Source organism: Dicentrarchus labrax, unplaced genomic scaffold (genome assembly GCF_905237075.1).
Source record: "Dicentrarchus labrax unplaced genomic scaffold, dlabrax2021, whole genome shotgun sequence".
NCBI classification, from domain to species: domain Eukaryota; kingdom Metazoa; phylum Chordata; class Actinopteri; family Moronidae; genus Dicentrarchus; species Dicentrarchus labrax.
The window spans coordinates 18821168-18843717 of record NW_026136709.1 but is presented as its reverse complement, the minus strand read 5'-3'; the positions used below and the strand labels follow the sequence as shown (position 1 = coordinate 18843717).

The following is a 22550-nucleotide window of genomic DNA, read 5'->3' as shown; positions in this document are numbered from 1 at the left end:
CATGCAGATTGACTTTCATTCCACACATTTCTTCACTGTCATTCATCACAACAACTGCATCTAATCAATGAACATTCTTTGCTTCCTTGCAGCACCAATCAATACAGGTCATTGATACACAGGGTTCCCCAACAGTGGACAGTGTTTGTCAGATTTTTAAGTCATTTTGGGGTCTGACACTTCTTTCTAATTTAAACAGATGGACGACATTGACGCCATGTTCAGTGACCTGCTGGGGGAGATGGACCTCCTCACTCAGGTGAGTTAAGGCAGTTGTCATGGCAACTATGACTTGAAACTGTATTTGCTATTATTATCATTAAGTTTATTTATTCCTTTTCAACCTTTTTTGCATTTTGCAAATATAAACTCACAGTTTTCTCAAATATAAACTCACAAAAAGCAGGCAAAAACAAACACACAAAGAAACAGCAAAAGGAAAAGAATAGTTAAAAAATTGACAAATTAAAGGTGAATGGATAATAATAGACTAGAGCTGCACTATGGAGCAACATTAACATTCACTATTTGGTGTCACTTATTTTTATAGGCCAATAAAATTGTATTTGTAATAAGTAAGCCATTTTTTCAAATGCTTTTGTCTACAATTTAGGTAATTTTATTATTATTTAAGGCATACATAAAATAAAACACTTTACAGGAAAGGTTGTTTTTTTTAATTGTACCATAGAAATGTAAGAGACTGCACACACCTTTCATGCAACACATACTAAACACAACACATTCCCTCCAGTCTGCCTGTGGTTAATTCTCTCACCGTATACCTTAAATAGACTTTTCTTCTTTAGAGACAGATGACAAACTCACTAAAACCCACCATCGATCACCGAGACACTCTACACTGGCAAGCACAACAGACGCAGCGGGGGGAAACACTCTTTGTGGTCATCTAAGAACCATAAATTACACTCTCTTTTAGAGGGGAGGTCAAATGGCAAACTCATAAGCCAACTAGAGATTACGCATTTTTTTCTCAGTGAAAAGCCCTGCTGATCACTTTGATGTTGTTTTCGCACCCACCAGTCATTTTAAGACACTTCCGTCTCACCAAGGGGCTATAGAAGCCCTGTTAGGTGGTAATACCTAAAAACAGATGTAACTCTATACGTGTAAATATTATACTCTCCTACATAATGTTTGGGGACAGTTTATGTTTCAGTGCTCTCAGAATGTGTTGTGGATTAACTCACTGAGCCTCTGGTGGTCTTGTGGTTGTACAGATATTGTATTCATGCTCTTACAAACACACTGCCTTGTTTATTCTCGCCTGCAGAGTCTCGGTCAGGAAACAGTACCTCCTGCATCTCTCCCCAGCACCGACACAGAAGTCAACTTCCCCATTGGCTTCGGCGACCTGAATGGTGATTTAACAGTTTGTCTTGTGTGTAGAAACACTACAGAGAGCCGGGTGTTGAACGTGTACCGTGACTTACTACAACACTGCAATTGTGCAAGGGCAGGATATATTGCGTGTTTCATCGATTATCTAGAAAATTATCAAGATAGCTTTGAGAGCTGGTAGTAATGTAAAACATTATTCAGTTGCCCTGCAGTATATCTGGCTACTGTTCAAGAGTTGATTTCAGACAGAGATTGAGGTCACTGTATGTGCTAATTACTCTGGCTCTTGTGAGCTGTAAAACAAGCAGGTTAATGTTAAAGCAAGGTTACAGCATCTGTTGTTATTAGGACTACTTTAAGTCTCCTTTTCCCTTTTGTCTTTAGTAGATATTTAATTATGTAGGCCTAGGCTACTTCACTTAATTTGTATTTAATTTTTAACTTAAATTACAATATTTTACTTTACAAAGACAAACCTAGCCTTCCACATAATGAGCTCAATGCTAACCTCAGCAAGCTATGTGCCTGATGACAATGCAAACATGCCAATGTTCAGCAGCTACTGTTTATCATGTATACCATTTTAGAATAGCATGTAAGCAGGCTAACATTTGCTAATTAGCAGTTAACCGAGGGTACAGCTTTGACAGCACTAGGTGAAAAGTTAAGAAATCACCAATCATAATGAATCCTGAGCAGAAAATGGAAAGAGACAAGAGAGAGAGACAAAGATGCACAGCAACAGTCTATACAACAACAACAGTTGTTAAATGAGTGTTATAAATGGTTAATTAATGGTTAAATAATGCTTGAGACCAGCCTATCATCAGCCTTTAATTCTCATGGGAGACAAAGAAAGATGAACGAGGAAGCAAATGAAAGAAATTATTTCGTTTAGTTTGGTTTGTATTGTGTAATAAAAACACAAAGAAAGGAACTTGTAAGAAATGAAAGTTCTTAATATGTAGGGGGAAAGCACATGTCATTTCGAAAAAGGAACTAAGGCATTTTCTGAGTGACAAAATTTTTAAAAAGTGTGTGCCAAGTGATCAAACATTTTAAAACAAAGTTAACACCTCAGATTTTTACCGCCTTCAAAAAGTTTTTAGCACTCTTTTACATTAATGCTATACCTGAGTCAATTCTTGACAGATAAACTAACTTTCTTCAAACACCAGCGAACCTCCATGAACTGGAAGACAATGATTTGGATGCACTCATGGCTGATTTGGTGGCTGACCTCAATGCGACGGAAGAGAAACTTGCAGCAGAAATAGAAGGCTTGAAGGTGCCATCACCGCCCCCATCAGACCTACCGCCACCACCTAAGGGCCTGAGCATACAACCTGCCTCCTCCCTCGCTTCCCCAACATCACCCGCGAGAGGCACCAGCAGCAATGTTAGCACCCCGGCCTCCTCCACCGCCTCTCCTTTACCACCTCCGCCTCCTCAGTCCTCAAAGCCTTCAAAGGTGAGTCAGTGTTTAAGAAAAGATAAGCATTTCTGCAAGTATATTTTAACCCCTCTACTGGGAACTGGTCCAAAAGTGAAGAAGTGAGAGTTTTAATCAAGGCTTTTCAAAGTAATAGAGAGTTCATTTTGGTTGGTACAGTGTAAGTTATTGTAGAAACTTCCAAAGTAATGGATAGAACATTTCTGTGCACTTTTAGAGTCTTAAAATATTATATGCAAGAGCAGGAACATGAAGCAAAAGGAAACAATAATGTCACAATCTCTGTTTTATTGGTGGCGTGTCTTGGTTTACCACGAGAAAGAGCTTTCTGAGCCATGCGTGACAAGACAGTATTACAACAAAAACATCACCAGTTCCCAGCATATAAATTTCTGGTGAGTCCTTTTTGTCTTTGTGCAACTGGGAAGAGTGGTATTCTCCTATAACAGTTAGGAAGGTGAGATCATGGTGAAGCTGTTGCTGGACGGAGGCATCTGTTACAGTTACAGAGACTCGTGAGGCGAAACAGCAGAGAGTCTGTCTGGAACAGATCAAACCCATACAGCCATGAGGCAGGAAAGAGTAACAGGATCAATACCAAAGGTTGGAGAAGGGGAGGTAAGATGTGGCAGTGGTGGGGGGGGGGAGGCGAAGCCAGACAGGAGCTTATTGCTTTAGCAGGGCTTGTTACCTCATCCTTCTGAGGTAAAAACACCAGCTGTGCTGAGGCAGAGAATGTGTCATTGTTAGGTAGAGGTGTACAAGTTCATTAAAACTGCACTGATTTATAAGCCAAAGAAAAGGGTATCTTATCCCTGTTAATTGAGATCCAGTAGATTAGATGTAATGTCCCAAATTAAATTCTTCATCAGACACTCCAGTTATTAAATCAAAATTAAATGCTACAACTAAAGTGCTACATCCACAGAGATTAACGCGGCTAGATCTTTACATCTCATTTATCTTTAGCACCATGTTTAAGCGACAGGTCAGCATTTTGACAGCTAGATGATAAGATTGATACCTTGACAGATACATGTACGGTAAATATGAAGCTACAGCCAGCCACAGGTTATCTTATTTTAGCTTAGCATAAAGGCTGGAAACCAGGGGAAACAGCTAACCTGGCTCTGTTCAAAGGTAACTATATCCGCCTACCAGCAGCTCTAAAACTCACTATAGTAAACATGTTTAATCCATAGAAAAATCAAAGTATGCAAATGATAAGTAGTGGTTCTATGGATGGTTATGTGCCGGACTTTTTCTTGGTCGGGGTGCGGTGACTTCCTGGACTTCCCCAGAACCTTACTGCTATTGGCCAAGAAATGAACTGCCCGTCATTTTTATGCTGTGGTTTTTGTATGGATTAAACAAATGAGATATAGATAATTAATTACTGAGCTGATTAATGACGCTATGATAGTATGTATACCACTTTTTGTATACTAGAGTATAACGGTGGATGAAGATTTATAATTCACTATAATAATCATATATTATTATTTTTCCTATTTAGGAGGAAATTGAGGCGCAGATGAAAGCTGACAAAATAAAGCTGGCTCTTGAGAAGCTCAAGGAAGCAAAAGTGAAAAAGGTAAGACGACCAAACATTCAAGTGTATTCCTCTGATCTTACATCCGCTGGCAGCAGTAAACTATAAAGACATTGTGAATTACGGCTACATGGACATCACTATAAAAGACGTAATGTTCAAACATTGTATGGCTCTTACTTTTCCTGTGGAAGAGCCATCAATCACAGTAATGAATGGCCACTCTCATCCAGCCAACATCCCGCAGGACAGCACGATTTCCTCTTTGGGTGATATGTGGACACTTTATCATCTTCAAAGCAGTCAACAAAAGCACAGACATGCAGTCTTGCATGCAAAGCTTCACATCAGGATCTTCAATTTTATACACAACTAAACCAGTTTCATGCCAATTGCATACTATCTTTTTATCATAGGTGATGTGATTGATGATATAAATGCCAAGTTCCACACTTACTGAGAAGTATTATAACTTATGACAGCACTAATGGCCTGTTTCCCTGATGTTGTTTCTAAAAGTTGTATAAAATCTAAAGGAGCCAGCCATGTGTGTGAGTGGATATAAGGAAACAGACCACTGGCCACAGGAACACAGGTCCCATGGTTGTTAAATACAAAATAGCAAGGTGTACTCTCAGTGGTTTTCAGCAGGAACCACTGAAGGCCTTTAAGTTTCAGATGAACCCACTGCTTCCAGGGCATGCTTTCGACACAGATCATATATTTTGAAGACACCTAACTTGCATGTGGTAGTACTGTAAGAGGAAAAATTGTTTGATACAGTGACATCTCATACAACCACATACCATATTGCTTTCCAGGGCAGGTCGAGACCAAGTAACATGTGATCTAACACTCTAAATCCTCTTGCGATAACATCTCCGAAACCCACATTTTTATGACACAAGGCAAGCAACTGGCTGACCTTGGCCCTGTGAAACTCCTCAGCTTCCCAAAGCTGGATTTGTTTCATATGAGAGGAAGTGTGAAGCCATATGAGCCTGTGAGGAAAGCACTGCTCCGCTCCAGAGAAAAATTAATCTCAGACAACTTTTGCCTCAGCCAAAAAGAGACCAATAGAAATTGGTCTAACAAGCTAAAGAAGTTCAACAGAATGGAGAGACAGAAGTGCTGATGCTCCAACTCTTCTAGTAATACTAACATTAGGAAACAGAAACAGCCATTTACTGCACATAGCCTGTAATTAAAGTGGCAAACATGTGCTTCAAGGCTTGATTTGATGTCACACTTCAGAGACACCTTCTGCTGTCCACAACATGTTTTGTGTCATCTGTCATGCAGATGACACACAAAAGCTCATGTTAGAACCAAAAAACACTTGCTCATTGACATTTTGCTGTGATAATGTTATGAATGTTATATCTCATTTGCCTAATCTTTACAAAAACTAAAAATGAAACTTTCTTATGGCTTTAGGGGTGATATGTTCTGTGTTTAGTCCTTACTTTGCTGAGCTAATCGGCTGCTACCTGCAGCTTCATATTTAGTGTACAGATATGAGTGGTATTGATCTTCTCTTCTAACTCTCAGCAGGAATTTCCAGCAAAAGTAACACACAATAAAATAAAAATGTACTTCTTTTCTTCTTTTTTGACAGTTGGTGGTGAAGGTGCTGTTAAATGACGGCAGCTCCAAAACCCTGATGGTCGACGAGAGGCAGAACGTCAGGGAGGTTCTGGAGAACCTGTTTGAGAAGACTCACTGTGACTGCAATGTGGACTGGAGCCTGTGTGAGACCAACCCTGAACTGCAGCTCGGTGAGTTAATGTGATTGATTCTACACGGTGCTATGACTGCAATCGGCAACTGAAAGCAGCTAATAGATGATTAACAAGCTAATAACAAGAGAAATATTAACAGTAAAACAATTTAAGACTAATGCACTCAAAAAATAGTGACTGAGGAAACTGAAATGATAAAACCAACAGAAGAGATAAAAGACATTAAAAATAAACAATATCCAACAATAAAAGACAGTATATACATTTCAAAACATAGAGAATAAAAAATTATATCTTGCCTCTCTCTGGTCCTTGTCAGCACTTGGGCAGAAAACTGTTCCAGATTTATTACTTTTTTGGGTAGACCAGAAAGGGGAACAGTGCAATAGTCTAGCCTGCTGGATATAAAAAGCATGCATTAGTCTCTCTTTATCCCACAGAGTGAGAAATGGTTGCACTAAACCTATGGTTTTCAGATGATGAAAGGTTGATTTGGTGACATTAAAGTTAAAGAAGACTCTCAAGTTTCTTGCCTATTGGTTCAGGCCAGTTTCTCTCCCTGAGCCATACAATCTAATATTTTATCTATGTGAGCAAATAAAGGTTTTGTAACTTCCAGGCACATATCTATACATCTAACAATAGCATCTATAGTTCTTCTGTCGCAGGAAGGGTGCAACCTTCAACAACATAAAACTGTGTGTCATCAGCATAGCTATGGAGAGAAATTAATGTCTCCGAATGACATATACAGAGTTTGGAAAGATTGTGACAGACTGAGGAGCGTTTATGATCAATGATTAATCCCTCAACAACAATCATTGCATTTAATGTGTTGTCATTAGTTGATATAGCTCCACAGTCATTCAATCTGTGATCTTTTCATGAGAGATTTGCTGCTTTAAACACCTTGTGACAGGTTAAGGGTTTTCAAGGGGAAATTAAAAATTCTTGGGTACACATTTTCAGTGGAAAAAAATAAAAGATCTGGGATGCTAGAATAAGCAAAACAACCACAATGTCCTAACCCTAACTAACAGAAAAGACAGATTTCTGGTAAATTTAGTGTAGAAACACAACAGAAATAGGTGCGAGCTGCGCTGCAAATACATCAGCAGAACCAGAACAACACAGTGCAGTGGTAATGTAGACTCCCACTTTAACAGCATCGGTCTTCAGTGTGTTTTTAAATGAATTGTCAACAAACGACACATAATGTGCAGGGTGGGATATTTCATTCAGGTCCAGATGATGGACTGTGTTTTTATTGGCACGATGGCAGCCACACTGCAGCGAGCTCACAATGAAACATTGATCTTACTCCCATCCGTCTCTCTCTCCCTCCTCCTCTCTTTCGTATACTCGCACTGTCCCCCACTCTCTTACACACACACACACATACAGTGTAGGCAGGTGGGTTTAATTTGCTGTATCGGACACTGTCAGTCATCCTCCCTGTCATGCGGAAATAGAAGCCTTATGATCTCAATCCTCCGTCTGAGCTGTCTGTGCTATATTTACTTCAGCTGCTGGACTCACAGATTGTCATTACCACCTGTTTTCTCTGTTTTCTAATAACTTCATCAGATTGTTATGGAGATAATTCATATTTTCATAGAGCCAATCTTATGTATCATGAATAGGAAGTCATTTTACAGTCTCCTGAAACTGTTTTAATAACTTTACTGGTGGTAAAGTCATTAACTTCTGTGAGCAATACAGTCTAAGTTAATATTATTTTGCTTGAAAATTATACTCAAGTAATTTTATATGCCACTAATTAAGCCGTGAAACACTAAATTAAAGGATAAGCCTTGGAGTTATTCCATATTTTTCTTATTTTCGACTAATTCCACTAGAAATCCAAAACCAAGAACATGTGTTAACTTTGCAAGACTTCCCCACCCTGTCTGTGGTTTATCCTACTGAATATATATATATATATAATATTTTATTGGGGACTGTTTTTTATTCTATTTAACTATTATTAATACATATTTGGCATGTAAGTATCTACAACAGCAGAATTATGTTTGTGGAATTGACTCACAAAAAACTGCAGTGCCCATGTTCACTGTAATAAAGGAACAATATGACTCATTAATGTGTTTTTAATCGTTTTTGGACAACAGTAGTGCACAGAGGAATAATATGTATCGGGCTTTGGATACAGAGATTACCCAGATACACATGGAATTTGTTGGCAATACGAAAAATATAAAATCTCTCCAGACTTTGTCACAGAGAACATTGACAGTAACCTTTTGGAAGTGTGGCTGAGAAATGATAACAACTTCTTCCAGTAACTCAAAAACAAAAACATGAAGCAGGGTTTTTTTTTGTTTGTTTGTTTTCTTATGGATAGGGCTGAATATGTAAGACTTGAAACCCCCTGATATATTTCATGTCAGCCTTACAAGTACAATCAGTACTCTTTTACAAAGAAGAATTCACTCTCAGGATTTATTTTACATGCCTCTCTTTGCATCTGATGGTATGATGGTATGCTCACGGGACCAAACAAATGAGGAAACATTGTGTTGACCAAAGGGAAACAGTTTTATTTTTGACCAAATGATAGCCCATGTATAAAGAAGCTGACACACAGATTGCTATTTAAAGCACATGCATATCATCTTATGTTTTGACTCATGTGCATGGGTGTGGACAGGGTCTTGTGTCATCTCTTGACTAACTAGGCGGTATGAGCTTGACGCCAAGTTCTTCCTGAAATGCCTGTAAACACCCATAGTGTGTTTCGCTCTAACTACGATACACTTTTGCCAGCCTTTAATCTTTATCAACAAAAAGTCAAGGCAAGTCATGCCCAATAAACGCCCACAGAGCTCAACAGCAACAGCATCTTCAAACAAAATTGACCCATGTGCTCACCATGCGTACCACCGAAACACACCATGTGCTTAATCCAGTTCAAAGGGTTTTTCACTCCTAATAACTCACTCTAGCAGCAAAGTCACACCATCCATTTAATGATTGTAATAGTCAAACTATGGACGGGAACCCTGGCAGCAATTTATTTAATGCCTACCTCCACCTCGGCTCGTATCCTGTAATTGGGGACTATGGCTAAACTACAGTCAAATGCCCAGTACATGATGGAGATCTATGGCACTGAGTGTGTGGGTGGGCAGAGAGGAGGAGGAGGAGGAGAAGGAGGTGGAAACTGCCCTTAATGTGTTTTCGAGGTTTAGTGCCATTTAAAGTCCTTGCAGAAAATAGGGAGGCTTGTATTTTATTGAGCCCTGCCTTAATTCATCCCACTTGAAATAGACAATGGTACAGCTGTGAAATTGACTTTGAATGGAGCTCAGCTGATTTAGAGATTACGTGACAGAGTGAACTACTGTACATATGGTAAAGCATTTGTTTTGACATGTTTTATGGTACAAAGTTAAAAACGGAGGGAACACGGAGAGTATAAAGCGAAGATTAAAGACTGTAGGTTCTGGTTTAAATAATATTGTACTTTAGACTCAGTGTGTGAAAGTAAACTGGAGACATTTTTAATCTTCCAAAGCCAGAGTACTGTCAGTAGTGTTTGAATGTGCTGAGAAATTAAAAAAGTGTCTACTGCTGAGGTGGAAAGTAAGCAGCTGTATTTAAGTAAAAAATAGAGGTACTTTCCACTCTATAAGACTTTTTACTATGCCATTGGTCCTCTTTTAGTGCTCGAAATATTGTACTAAGAAGTGATATTCTATGTTCATCATCTCTCAGTAAAAGTGAGACTAGCATGGTTCACAAGTACACAACTTCAGCTATAGACAATTTAATACTTGAAAAGGGTCATTCTTCATGATTAAAGAATACTACCAATACTAGTGTGCTGACGTCTAAGTTTGCTTTTCTTCTGACAGAACGCACGTTTGAAGACCACGAGAACCTTGTGGATCCTCTCTTAGCATGGACGAGAGACAGCGAGAACAAAATCCTCTTTCAAGAGCGGGGGGAAAAGAATGAGGTTTTCAAAAACCCACAGGTTGGTCCCCTCGTTCTATACACCTTTATATTCTTCTCTAAACATGTAGCTACTGAGTGATCAGAGGTGAGGTGATATCTCAAAAGTCCAACAGCGGCTAGTTTGTTATTTTTGGCCTTGATTTGTGCAAATCTATCTCCACATTGTTTCAGCTCAGCGCAATCTGGCTATTTTCACCGTTGAATCATTGAATTATGAGATTTCTTTCCTCCATGTAGGATGACCTCTTACATTTATGTCCTCACTGTAATATATCAGACAAAACAGCTTCAGGCAAAAGACATCGAGATCTTGGCATGTTTGTTGATATAATGGGAACCCTTTATAATCTCTGAGTGTTTAATGGATTCGGTCTGTTGGCAGAGACAAATAGCCAGGCTGGAAAAAACCGGTGAGATATTCTCATTTTTAAACTGCTCCATCATGTCTTCCACTTCCCCCAACAAAAGACAGATCTGTTTTATACAGTACGTCCTGATCAATTTACAGTTTTAACTTTTGACAAGAGCTACCAAAATAGAATTCCCCTTTGGGCTTTCTCTCACCGCAATGAAAACATCGGCCCAGACTATAATATGAACTAACTCAGTCACACGGGGACAAAGTGCAGGGTTCAAGCATTGAAAAGCTGATAATGATTCCTTTTTTTCTGCTCAGGATGCTGATAACCAATGTTTTGTTCTGATATTTAATGCATTTGAATATGTCTGAAGAATTAAGGGTTAAAAAGGTTAATTTAGTGTTATACCCTTGACCAGACAGAAGAAAAAAACTTCATACATATATGCGAACATGTTCAAAATAATGCAAACATCCTGATGTGTTCACTATCTTAGTTTGACGTGTCAGCATGTTAGCATTTGCTAACTTGTGCTAAACGCAAAGTAAATCAGAGGCTGATGGGAATGCCATTAGTCTTGTAGATATTTTGTCATAAAGTATTGAACAAATTAATGTCCAAAATCCATAAAATGTTGTGGAAATCTCATCTCATCTTATATTTGTTGAGACATTTCACTTGAAACCACAAAGGTCAACCACATGGTAGTGTTAGAGGAATAATCAGGAGATCACCAAAGTCAGACCGTTGAAAAAAATTGCGAATATACTGGTAAATTGCTGCATTGTGATCTTACATTATTAATGAATGCACTTTATTTTCTAATTCCTGCAGAACTTTTATCTATGGAAGAAGGATAAGAGAGCTCTCAAAGAAATAAAAGAGAAAGACAAGGAGTTATTAATACAGGTAAAATATTCACACACACAAAACATTAGTAAAATATTTTCTTTAGAAACAGTTTTTCCCAGTGGGAGCTCCTCTCAGTGACCCCTTTCATCCCTTCTTCACCTCTGCAGGAGAACTTCTGCGGGACTTCCATCATCGTGCCTGATCTCGAGGCGGTGCTGTACCTCAAAGAAGACGGCAAGAAGTCCTGGAAACAGCGGCTCTTCCAGCTGAGGGCCTCGGGAATTTATTACGTACCCAAAGGGAAGACCAAGGTCAGGGGTCACAAGGGGACATCGTTTTGTGGGAAAAGACCAGACTATAAACACAAATCCAACAGCTAATGCTCTAATCAAGGATACAATCAGTTGGGCTTTAACAGGTCGAACAGCAGTGGTGAAGGATCAAAATCCAGCAGTTACAGATGCTGAAATCTAATGTCTGAAACCTTTAGAAATATATAGTTGATTTTTTTCATTTTTCACTGGCAATACAAAGCCCTAGTGTGTAGTGCTTCTGCTTTATGAACCGCACTCTTGTTTCATGCAACACTGAATGTAACTACTCCTACTTTTACTCCCTGCTGAATACCTAAAGTATATTCCCCTACTGTATATCTTACAGGAGGTCTTACTCCCAAACATACCATTCATACAAGGCATAATGCCTCTACTATTGCACGTAAGATAAATGGCACTACAGATCAACTATCAACTAATATAATCCCTTATTTCTTTTCAGTCGTCCCGTGACCTTGTCTGCTTTGTCCAGTTTGACAATTTAAATGTCTACTATGGCAAAGACTTTAAGAGCAAATACAAGGCCCCAACAGACTTCTGCTTTGTTCTAAAGGTAAGTTAGCTTACAATGTGTTGTTTGGTCAATCTAGTTTGCCTCACACACCCTTTTACAATGGAATTGATCAACAGAGAAGCTGCAACTTCCCCTAAATGTGCTACAGAAAATATTTTTAACAGAGCCTGTTTTACTAGTTGGTGTTAAGAGGCATACACCACACATTACATTGCATAGTGCAAGAGATGCAGAGTTGGTGGTTGCTTGGGGGTTTGTGAGTGCCTTCTGTGCTATACAGCTGCTTGCTTTACTGGAAATGTAAAATGCAATAAATAGTTTAATTTCAAGAAGTGAAAGGAGAAGGTTTATCCAGTTTAGCTGAAAGTGGTGAATAAGTGAACAAGATGACTTTTCAGACAGTTTTTAATGTTTCTTCACCATGCATTTAATTAAGAGAGTACTTTGAAATTGAGAATATTAACAGTAATGGGAGGTACCTACAGTACTCATTTAAGAGCAAGAAATGCTGACTTAGGTGATAAAAAGCAAGAATTAGATGGGTTGGTGGTCAGTCTTAAAGGGATGTGAAAGTTTGCGTTCTTTCCTTTCCCCTATCTTGTCTGGGAAATACTAGAATCAGCAGATATCATTACACTAGTCGTTGAGGATCAAAGTAAAAAGAGCTTAGAGAGGCAAAGAAACTTAATTAACCACCAGTGAAAGACAGAGTCCTCAAGGTTTGAGCTGAAGGAAGGAGACTTTAAGGTACTGCAAGGCAAGGGCAAAAGGAAAATGGCCTGTCAGAGTGGACATGTTGGAAGGCTCGCCAGGTTTTGTATGGTATCTGTCCTTGTTTAAGAATCATGCAGCGAAATGTGTTAAAGCCGCTTCAGTTGTGGTAGATTGTATGAACTGATGCTGCTTTTGACTGTCGATTAACTAGGGTGTGTTTTGACACATTGGTGGGGTGGTGTTTAGGCTGCCAACCACTGCAGCAATTCAAATATGAGAGCAAAACAATTTAGCTTCATGATTTAGCTGTAATATATTCAGAGTGGAAGCCTGAAGTGATCACTAATACCATCTTCATTGTGTACAACTGATACCATGACATTCTGTGGAAAGTCAACTTCTTCCTCAGGGGAAAACAATTGATTGTGGGATTAATGGTAAACCCATTCAATATACAGCAAATATTTTTGCAATCAGTATGATGGTGTACTTACCGACATCCAATCCAATAACTAAGACCATTAAAGCATCAAAACATCTCATATTTCCTAAATTACACTGGGTTTCAGGATGCACTCAGTGGCACACATTTTACTATTTTCCTGGTTTCTAATTGGTCGGTTTATGTCTTGAAATGCTGACTGGACTATTCCCATTTAACTGGTGTTCCCTGTTAACAGTCTAGGCTCCTTCTGCCCCAATGTGGTACCCTTAAAGGGGGACTCCACTCATTTTACACATCAAAGTCTGTTTACAGGTCCTGATGTGTACTTCTACACGCATAAAAAAAAAAGTTGTGTAAATGGCCTCAAGTGATGTCACTTGAGTCAGCGTCAGTTGAGTTTATTTTATTTTTCTGATACTATCCATTTATAATAGGAAAAAAAACAACTAAGTAGTCTTTTTTACTAACCTGGTCTGTTTTGGATTTGTCACCACAGCATCCTCAGATCCAAAAAGAGTCCCAGTACATCAAGTACCTATGCTGTGATGATGCTTGGACCATGAACCTTTGGGTAACCGGCATACGTATCGCAAAGGTAAATTAAACTCAAAGCTCTACATTTAATAACAGGAAATAATCTCCATTTGACCAGAACTCATGCTCTGTGGTGTGTTCCTTGCACTTCCAGTACGGTGTGTCGTTGTATGAAAACTATAAAACAGCCGAGAAGTCTGCCGTCAGCTCCGTGTGGACGAACCGCAGCACTCCATCGAGCTCCAATCCATCAACGCCCTCACCCACCATCAAAGGTAGCACGACACACAACCTGCTCTTACTGAGCGTTCCACTGATTTGAAACAATCCAGATGTGGTAATATTAGTACAAACCTTTTGCTTGTACAGTATGTTCACTCATGGTTTCTCCTTCTCTGCCAGCTAAATCACCAAGCCAGGCCAATGGTCATGCTCCCAAACCCCAACCAGGACCTGTTTCTCAGGTAGGAATCTCTTCATTAGGGGTGAAGCTAAGGATTATTTTCATTATCAATAAATAAAAATGTGTCCCCCTCTTGTACATTATGTATCATTATGTTACATTCTGCCTTCGCAGGACTTTGACAATGTTCCACTTCCACCTCCACCTCCACCAATGGCCGATATGCTCCCTCCACCACCTCCAGACCCTGTCCTACCTCCTCTACCACCTCCTTTGGCTGCCAAGAGTTCCCCAAAACCTGCCACCCCCCAGCGACACCTTCCAAGCAACTTCCCTCCACCTCCACCTGCAATGGAAAACCTCCCTCCTCCACCACCGCCCCCACCCATCAATGATGCCTCAGAGGCCCCGCCAGACTTCCTTCCACCTCCTCCTCCTCCTCCTGCCGCTGGCTATGGTTCACTGCCACCGCCAGTGAGCTCCCTACCACCACCGCCTCCCCCAGCTAGTTTTGGAGGTATGGACCTGTCTCTGCCTCCTCCACCACCAGATCCAGGCTTTTTACCACCACCTCCACCTCGGCCAATGTTCACGGGGGCTGGAGGAGCACCGCCTCCACCTCCGCCTCCACCTCCACCTCTACAGCCTGCAGCCCCGAGACCAGCAGCTGTGCGGCCCACTGGCTCAGTAAAGAAGATGCCTCCTGCTCCGCCAAAGAGGACTACACCAGCGCAGCATGGAGGAGGTGGAGATGGAGGTGGAGACTTCATGTCAGAACTCATGCTGGCCATGAACAAGAAGCGTGGCAATAATTAGCCTCACCTGTGGAGTGGAGTATAAATATTGTATAATGTGCGCCTGCACAACGACCAACTTCACCCTTAATCAACCTCGTATTGATTTCAGCAAAACAGCTACTCTTTACATCCACAACAATATTGAACGTCTCCAACATGAAGCCAGTGGAGATCAGTACAGACTTCATATCCTCCAGAAAACAGACGGTGGTCTATCCATCTTTTTTCCTAAACTGCTTTTACAAAACATAATCTTGCATGAATCAAGTGAGAGGTGATTATTTTTTTTTTTGTTTGTTTGTTTTTTTTTTTAAACTTATTTTGGCCTTTTATTGCCTTTGTTGATAGTGACAGACGAAGATAGACAGGAGGGGGGGGCAGAGAGAGAGGGGAGGACACGCAGCAGAGGGCTGCAGGTCGGATTTGAAACCGGGCCCGCTGTAGCAACGCCGTACATAGGTTGCCAGCTCTACTGACTGAGCTAACGGACCGCTAAGAGCGGATCATTTTTAAGACAAAATAATTAAACTGTAGAGAAAACTTTATATATATATGACCTGTTTTTTTGCGTTTTATTTTTTGTATGACATAAAAAATATACTGCTGTCATCATACTTCAAAGATAAACTTTTATAGAATTGTACATATTGTTTGCATGGAGTTACTTGGGCATATATTTTACTGTGTGCCCCAGCTTTCAAATGACTGTCTAAATAGAACTAGAAATAAATCTCTACAAGTCCTGTTAGCATAGAAAATGCATGAGTTGGACAGAATTTCTTATTGGTATTGAATTATTGGGTCTTCTCCCTATCATCAAGTACAACCTGCTGCCATTGGCATCATAAAGCAACAACCCACCAGGAAATCATCTCATAATCAATATCAAGCCTCAGAAGTGCTATGAACGCTATGAATATGAAAAAAAGCTTTGGATCTACTTTACTTTTACTTTATGTGTTCTGTATGTGAATGGGGTGAAAAGTCATACTGTATATGAACCTAGATCTGTATAAAAGTAGAAGGACAGCCTCCACAGTAGCATCTTTGTATTTATTTTGGTGTCAATAAGAATGGAAGTATGTAGTTGTCAAACAGTCAAAGTACACTTTTATGAGCTAAATACAATTAGAATTTAATTCTTCTGTGACACTAAGAGCTATATACAATTTTTGTTGGTCACTGTATTCACACATAGTGGGTAGAAAGGAGTAGAAAAGAACCATGACCTTGACATTTTGGACCAAATATATTCCACCAGCAGGACATAAATGACCACAATGTACCATAAAAGCTCAGCTGGGTTGTAATTCTTCTTCATTTAAGTACTTTGCTCAATCCAGGAGTCACTCAAGAGGAACAGCTGACCTTTAACCTCTTAGCCCACACTGGAGGTCTTGCTGCATAACCCGCCTCCTCTGCAGTCTCTTGTGTAACAAAGGGAAAGGACAAGATGTGGTGCAGCAGCTCCACCTAGTGGGGAAAAATAAAAAAAAAACACCAGGTTACAAACAAACAACTTGTGACAGAAAAAGCACATTATAATAAACAGTTAAAATAAATTAAATATTGTATTCTCACCTCAGAAAAATCGTTCATCTCAGCTTTCCCTATAGCAGACTCTGCCATCCAGTTCCGCAGCACATATCTAGGATTTACATCTAAAAGATATTGGTAAAACATCACATTACAGAAATATATATATAATATATATATAATATATATATGTGTGTGTAAGTGCATTCCTCCTTATTCGCTGTTTTAAGGGACAATGTCATGACTCGCTATAAAATTTGAAATCAACCAAAATAAACACTAATATGTAGATTTAGTGGCTTACTTTTCATCCTGTGTTGGCGATCTAAATCACTATCATCTCGTTGTCTGAAGAGAGGAAAAAAACATTACTTTGTAAATGTCCAAATACAACAAACAACAACAACAACAACACTGTGACACAAACTGAAATAGAAATGAGAGAGTATAGCAAGTGTTTTCAAGCACAGAAAATGTGAAATCATGTGAACATTTAAGAGAAACCTGGGTTACCAAACTAACTTGGCATTACATCTTTTTGCTTACCTGCTGAGCCGGAGCAGGTACATGCTGAGCCAATCAGAGAAGAGCTTGTGGGACGACAAGTCTTCAAGAGCCCACATCTAACAGAGCAAAAAGATAAAAATCATAAAAGGGTCAAAATAGACAGTAGTAGTACTCTGGTTCTGCAGAATTTTTGCAGTTGCAGTTGTAGAATTTTACATGTGTTTTACCTGCATACTTGCTGAACACAGATTCACTATTTAAACTATAAGCCTGATAAAATTTGACTGTGCTTCGACACATCACAGTGGAGTTACAGCAGAAAGCATTGTTGCTTTTTCATTCGTTAGTGGACAACAATGGGCTGAAGAAACCTTATGGTTCCTAGAAAACTAGTTCCTGGGAATAAAAGTTCCACTTCCACTTTCAGTGGAAACACAGCGATATAAATGTATCTTTTGTTACCTTTGTCACCATTTATTTATTCTTTTACGTTTACATTTGCTTCAGTTAAAAAAATATCTCATTGCCAAACAATGTCTTGGATGTGGACTGCTAATACAACACATCATTGAGTGCTCGGTACAGATATTAAAGATGTCACCAAATTCAAAACAGAATCTAAAAATGGGAATGTAACATTGGCCCCTTCAGCTCCACCTGTGTGAAGTCGCTGTTGTGAAGCTGCCGGGCTGAAACTTCACTGAGCTGCCTGAATGTCATGGTGAAGTCTGACTGTGTGTCCTCCATCATCTGGGGGGACAAACACAAAGTAGATTTTGGTGTAAAGAAATAAATAAATAAAATGTTTACACAGCCAGAGAGATTAAATTGATTCAGCAGAATGAGATGAACTATGTAAAAACGTCTATGCCAGTAAACATTTACTCATTGTTACTAACTTGCCTTAAGCAGGAACGCAATGAGGTAGCCATCCTCTTCCTCTTCACCTAGAAGCCCCAGTTTAGCTTTAAATAGCTGATGAATCCTGAAATACAAGCATGATTAAGGCTAGGAAATAACATATTAGTACTATAACTCTATAACTGCTTGGATATTAAGAAACACACGGAGCTCACCTCATCTGGTAAATATCAACATATCCTTTTAAAATCATTTTAGCCCTGAGGAAGAAAAAGAAGACAAGTAAGTCCAAAAGGATGCTGTCTTAGAAAGTTTGTATGTTGCTTCTTCTCTTGTCTTCCAATCATTTTGCACAGTCAAAGATTACCTTTAAATCAAAGTTAGTAATATGCAAAAGGTTGCCAGTGTTGTTGCACTTTATATTAGTGGCAAACAGAGGTCTGTACTAGTCACATATTCTTGATATTAACAATTATCATTTGAACACGACTGATATGGAATCTTTTTGGCCAATACAATAACGATTTTAGAGAGAAAAGAATTCACCAAATACTGACATCGCGGCCAATATAGTGAATTTCTGAGCTGGAAAGAAATTTGTGCGCCAATTCTGCACCGATATGACTCAGTCGCTCAGAAGGCTGATTTCTTAAACTAATAACTATTAAAGAATATTTCTCTCCGTGCCGCTTACTTACTCTTTCTGCTGTTTTTCAGAAAGCACCGGACTGAGGGCCATCAAGAGTTTCTCCAGGTTGAACAGTCCGATGCTGGCCTGAGCTCCTACGCTGTATCTGCCCTCATCGTCAGATGTGTTGGGGACAAAATCTGCAACATTGAAGCTTTGTTTGATATTTCATGAGAGCAGGGCATTCAGTTACAGTAATGAAATGCCGGCATGCATCATCATACACACTGGGGTTATACGATTCCATGAAGCCAAATGGTCCGTAATCGATGGTGATAGACAGCAGACTGAAGTTGTCTGTGTTGCACACACCTGTTGGGACGACACACAGCAGATATCAGTAGTTGTTGGCACAAACTGTGTCATAAAATGTTCAGTCAGACCGAGTTCTCACCGTGTGCAAACCCAACAGACATCCACTGGGCAATCAGGTGTGCTGTTTCATTTACAACTGTGGAATAAAACACCTGGAAACATTAAAATATAAGAAAATAAAAAGCATGAAACATTATATACAGCACACAGATATAACTATCGTGCAATGTTTCTTTACTATATATTATCACAGTAACAGTATGCCTGGATGAGCTATATTACTCAAAATAGATGTTAACAGTGGTAACAGTGAGCAAAAAAATCATGACCACATTTTCTTTTTTTAAACTAACTTACCAAATATTTATCTGGGTCATCTGAATCGACTGAAGCAAAATGTTCACCGATCACAAAGTTCAACAGCTTTCTAAAATCAACAGAACAACAACATTTTGTAACAAGCTGTAATAGAACGAGAAGAAAGCACTGATGTATTAGCATGTTGTTAGACTCACCTCAGGAGATCTATCTCTCCACTTTGAGCCAAAATTTCTAAAGATCCAATCCGAAACCATGACTTTGCCAACCGGAGAACAACAGCTCCTGGTTAAAAAAAAAAAAAACATATAACAAAGCTCAACTAAAACATGTAATGAAATAATAAATGTAACTGATTGTGTGTGAAATCTAGGTTTTTTGAATGAATCACTGCACCTCTCTCTGTCTTCACATTGCCACTGTAGAATTGATCCCTCAACACCGGCTCGTCACTTACAATTAGACTAAAGCAAAGCAAAGCATTGTCAGATCAATACCAGAAAACACATGCACCTTCATAGATTCACATTTCTCCCTTTTACACATGCAAATAAAGCATGTTGTGTAATTCCATTCAAGCAGGTAGTTCATCTGACTTTATCAATCTTAATGCCAAATAATGTTGTGCACCAGAGATATATATACACATACTGGCCTTCTACGTGTTTTTTTAAACATGTTATGTGAAACAGAGAAAACCAATTTAACAATTTTCAAACTTTGTGATGTGTCTGGTTTAAGTAACTGCTGTAAGCGATATGTTCCAGCTAACAGTCATATTATCAATACATTACTGAACACAAAAAATAAGACGTATTAATAATGAAAAAAAGATCCTCTGATATGCTAACCCTGTTTGTTGCCTTTCATCCATCCCCTCTTTCTCTCACCTGGCAGCCCTGCTGGTTGGAACACCCAGGAAATGCATGGCTTCACTGCACAGGAACTCCCTTACAGAGGAGCGGATCACAGCTCGACCATCGCCTGACCTGTATTAAAATTCACATTGAAATTTCAGAAGTTGCCTCTTGCTGCCATTTAATTTCACCAAAATGCAAATTTCCCAAACGTGGTAAAGTGAAACAAGAAGAAAAAATAATGAAAAGGAAGAAAAAGAGAAAGGCCAGAAAAATAAACATACCTTGAATATGGTGTTTTCCCAGAGCCTTTGAGCTGCAGTTCCCATACTTCCCCGTTCCTGTGGTGCATTTTATAAGGAAAATAAGTTAAAACATTAACCAACAATGCAGCTTAAATATACAGTTCTTTGAATATACAAGGAACCTTATGCAAAAATATTCTCACCTGTTTGTATACTGACCAAGAGAATGTGCTCGACCATCACCCAGCTGACCTGCCCAGTAGCCAAACTGAGGGAGAGGAATATTAACTAGTGAATTTTATTGTCGCCAACTATGATCAGATACAATCTTAGCTGTACATAAGTATTATTATCATAAAGGAAATGTACAGAGACTTCCACATTTCTTTAGCTTTGTTGATCAACTTAACTAATTTAATCAACGGTTGATGACATATCTGTTGAGTTATACCTGTATATGTCCTTGGTCAAAGAAAAAAGAATTATATGTTTGAAAAAATCTGTTTTTGAATTGTCGCTCTGTGAAACAGTCAAATCTGATCCCTGTCAGTAATTAGTGCATAATACATTGGTTGTATTAAGTTTGAATAGATTTAATGCAGTCCAGTAAGACTTAATCTAAAAGGATTTGAAACTAACTCTACCTGATGACCTCCATATCTGTGTGCAAGTGGTACCGATCCCTGTAGCAGTCTGCCACCACTGGCATAATGCAGGAACTCCTCAGACTGTGTTACAGCCACGTCTACATCTAAGATGCCTTCAACGACATCCTGTTGAGACAAGTTGAAATATAAGTGGATTCCTCTCTTATTAAGTAAACACTACGTGACACTTATGATGTTATTACAACAGCACCTTGGAAACTGCTGCCAGTCTTAACGGGCCTTTCAGTGGGGTTGGAATGGATTTGGAGAATATGCAGTTCTTTACAGTGCGAACAAAGTTGCCATCAACCTCATCGACTGGAAATGCTTCTGCAGAAAGGACAGAATGGTGGTGACATTTATTTACACTTTCATTGTATAAACCTTTATTTAAATACATTTACCAATGATGAAGACTCTCTTTTACCTATAAGCTTCTTGCAGGACACACTGAATTGGTCCAGGTCCTGTATGAGGTTTGAAACACTCATGTTCCACCTGGATTTGACGGTGCCTGATGGCATTTCGTCATGACTGTGGCATTCACGGTCAGTACCTTGGCAGAACTCCAGGACATAAACAGGAGTGACGCTGGTTGCTGCTACGAGAGCAAACACTAACACAGTTTGGATGCTGCACATTTCCCCAGACGGAGCAGCTGCCTTTGCCCTGTAAGCAATGATGTTGTAATAAATTAAATAATAAATAAACTATGACTTCCCGCTGGTCATCCTCATAAGGCAAACAGCAGTGGTGGAGGATGTACTCTGATTCTTACTTAACATAAAACCACAATGTTTACTGCATTTAAAAGTATTATCAGCTTAATGTTTCAGTCTAAAATGTAAAAATACTTGTTGTTATTGACGTATTAAGGTTGCAACTACTTCATTTACTGTTAGTTTATTCATTTGTTGATATATTTTGCAAATAAAATCTGAACCTACAACTAGTTACTGTTAAAAAGAGTACTACAGCGGAGTTGTTTTCTTAATGTAGGTGCAGCATACATACTGCAAAGTGCATATTTATACAAAATGCAGTGTAGTGTGAACGAATAAGTACAATGTTTGAGTGTAACAACAACACAATGCAACTTTCCTCTGCAGACAAACAACAAATATCAACTAGCATTTAAATGCTCTATCTTCCCTAAAAAGAGTTTTTTTATCAGTTTTTTTGAGTAACAACCTAAAGAAATGTAACTAAAACACACCTTAAATGTAAGCTATAAACAGTGTTGTGGATGTAACTTAGTGTTTTTAGCTGTTCTGAGATCAGATCTACAGTTAGCCAGCTAGCTGTTAGCTTCAAAACAACCACACACATGTTCTGGAGACCACTAAGATCATTTTAAAGCTCAAGTTTAAACATAAAACAACCACACTTTCCATCTATCACTGAACTTCTGGCATACAACTCATTTAAAAGGAGTTATCTACTCATATTCCCGCTCTACTCTCCGCCATCCACGGCTAACGCTACTTCCTCGTTATGAAACGTCACGGACCGACGACCGGTGACCGTTTTCCG

General features: G+C 39.1%; 2 protein-coding genes across 3 annotated transcripts in view; one reads left to right on the top strand and one right to left on the bottom strand.

Annotated features, from left to right (window-relative positions):
* Window positions 1-16077, top strand: part of apbb1ip (amyloid beta (A4) precursor protein-binding, family B, member 1 interacting protein) — a 22595-nt gene extending 6518 nt beyond the window's left edge. Inside the window, exons 2-14 of the mRNA XM_051410822.1 lie at window positions 200-259; window positions 1295-1382; window positions 2541-2833; window positions 4332-4409; window positions 5986-6145; window positions 9988-10109; window positions 11284-11358; window positions 11469-11612; window positions 12079-12189; window positions 13806-13904; window positions 13998-14118; window positions 14246-14307; window positions 14421-16077. Coding sequence (XP_051266782.1) covers window positions 200-259; window positions 1295-1382; window positions 2541-2833; window positions 4332-4409; window positions 5986-6145; window positions 9988-10109; window positions 11284-11358; window positions 11469-11612; window positions 12079-12189; window positions 13806-13904; window positions 13998-14118; window positions 14246-14307; window positions 14421-15062 — 2055 coding nt within the window. The 3' untranslated portion in view covers window positions 15063-16077. The remainder of the gene's footprint in view (window positions 1-199; window positions 260-1294; window positions 1383-2540; window positions 2834-4331; window positions 4410-5985; window positions 6146-9987; window positions 10110-11283; window positions 11359-11468; window positions 11613-12078; window positions 12190-13805; window positions 13905-13997; window positions 14119-14245; window positions 14308-14420) is intronic.
* LOC127369435 (protein adenylyltransferase SelO) lies at window positions 16078-22550 on the bottom strand. Of its 2 annotated transcripts, none has more exons than XM_051410823.1 (20): window positions 22234-22550; window positions 21445-21686; window positions 21229-21347; window positions 21015-21143; window positions 20574-20638; window positions 20410-20466; window positions 20159-20257; window positions 19665-19732; window positions 19466-19553; window positions 19308-19377; window positions 19030-19102; window positions 18864-18947; window positions 18646-18775; window positions 18163-18207; window positions 17990-18071; window positions 17744-17836; window positions 17126-17202; window positions 16884-16927; window positions 16625-16704; window positions 16078-16516 (listed from the first exon to the last, which is right to left on the bottom strand). In XM_051410823.1, exons 1-20 carry the CDS (start codon window positions 22344-22346, stop codon window positions 16394-16396), a joined length of 1881 nt encoding a protein of 626 aa, XP_051266783.1. In that variant the 5' UTR covers window positions 22347-22550; the 3' UTR covers window positions 16078-16393. The 2 variants fall into 2 exon arrangements, with proteins under 2 accessions (XP_051266783.1, XP_051266784.1); XM_051410824.1 differs by having other exon boundaries at window positions 22460-22535.

Coding starts and splice junctions, on each gene's coding strand:
- LOC127369435 (XM_051410823.1), bottom strand. CDS start 22,346: ATGTGTGTGGTTGTTTTGAAGCTAACAGCTAGCTGGCTAACTGTAGAT. Junction 19,554..19,664: donor CAATGTGAAGACAGAGAGAG/GTGCAGTGATTC, acceptor TTTTTTAACCAG/GAGCTGTTGTTCTCCGGTTG. Junction 17,203..17,743: donor ACAACAGCGACTTCACACAG/GTGGAGCTGAAG, acceptor TTGCTCTGTTAG/ATGTGGGCTCTTGAAGACTT.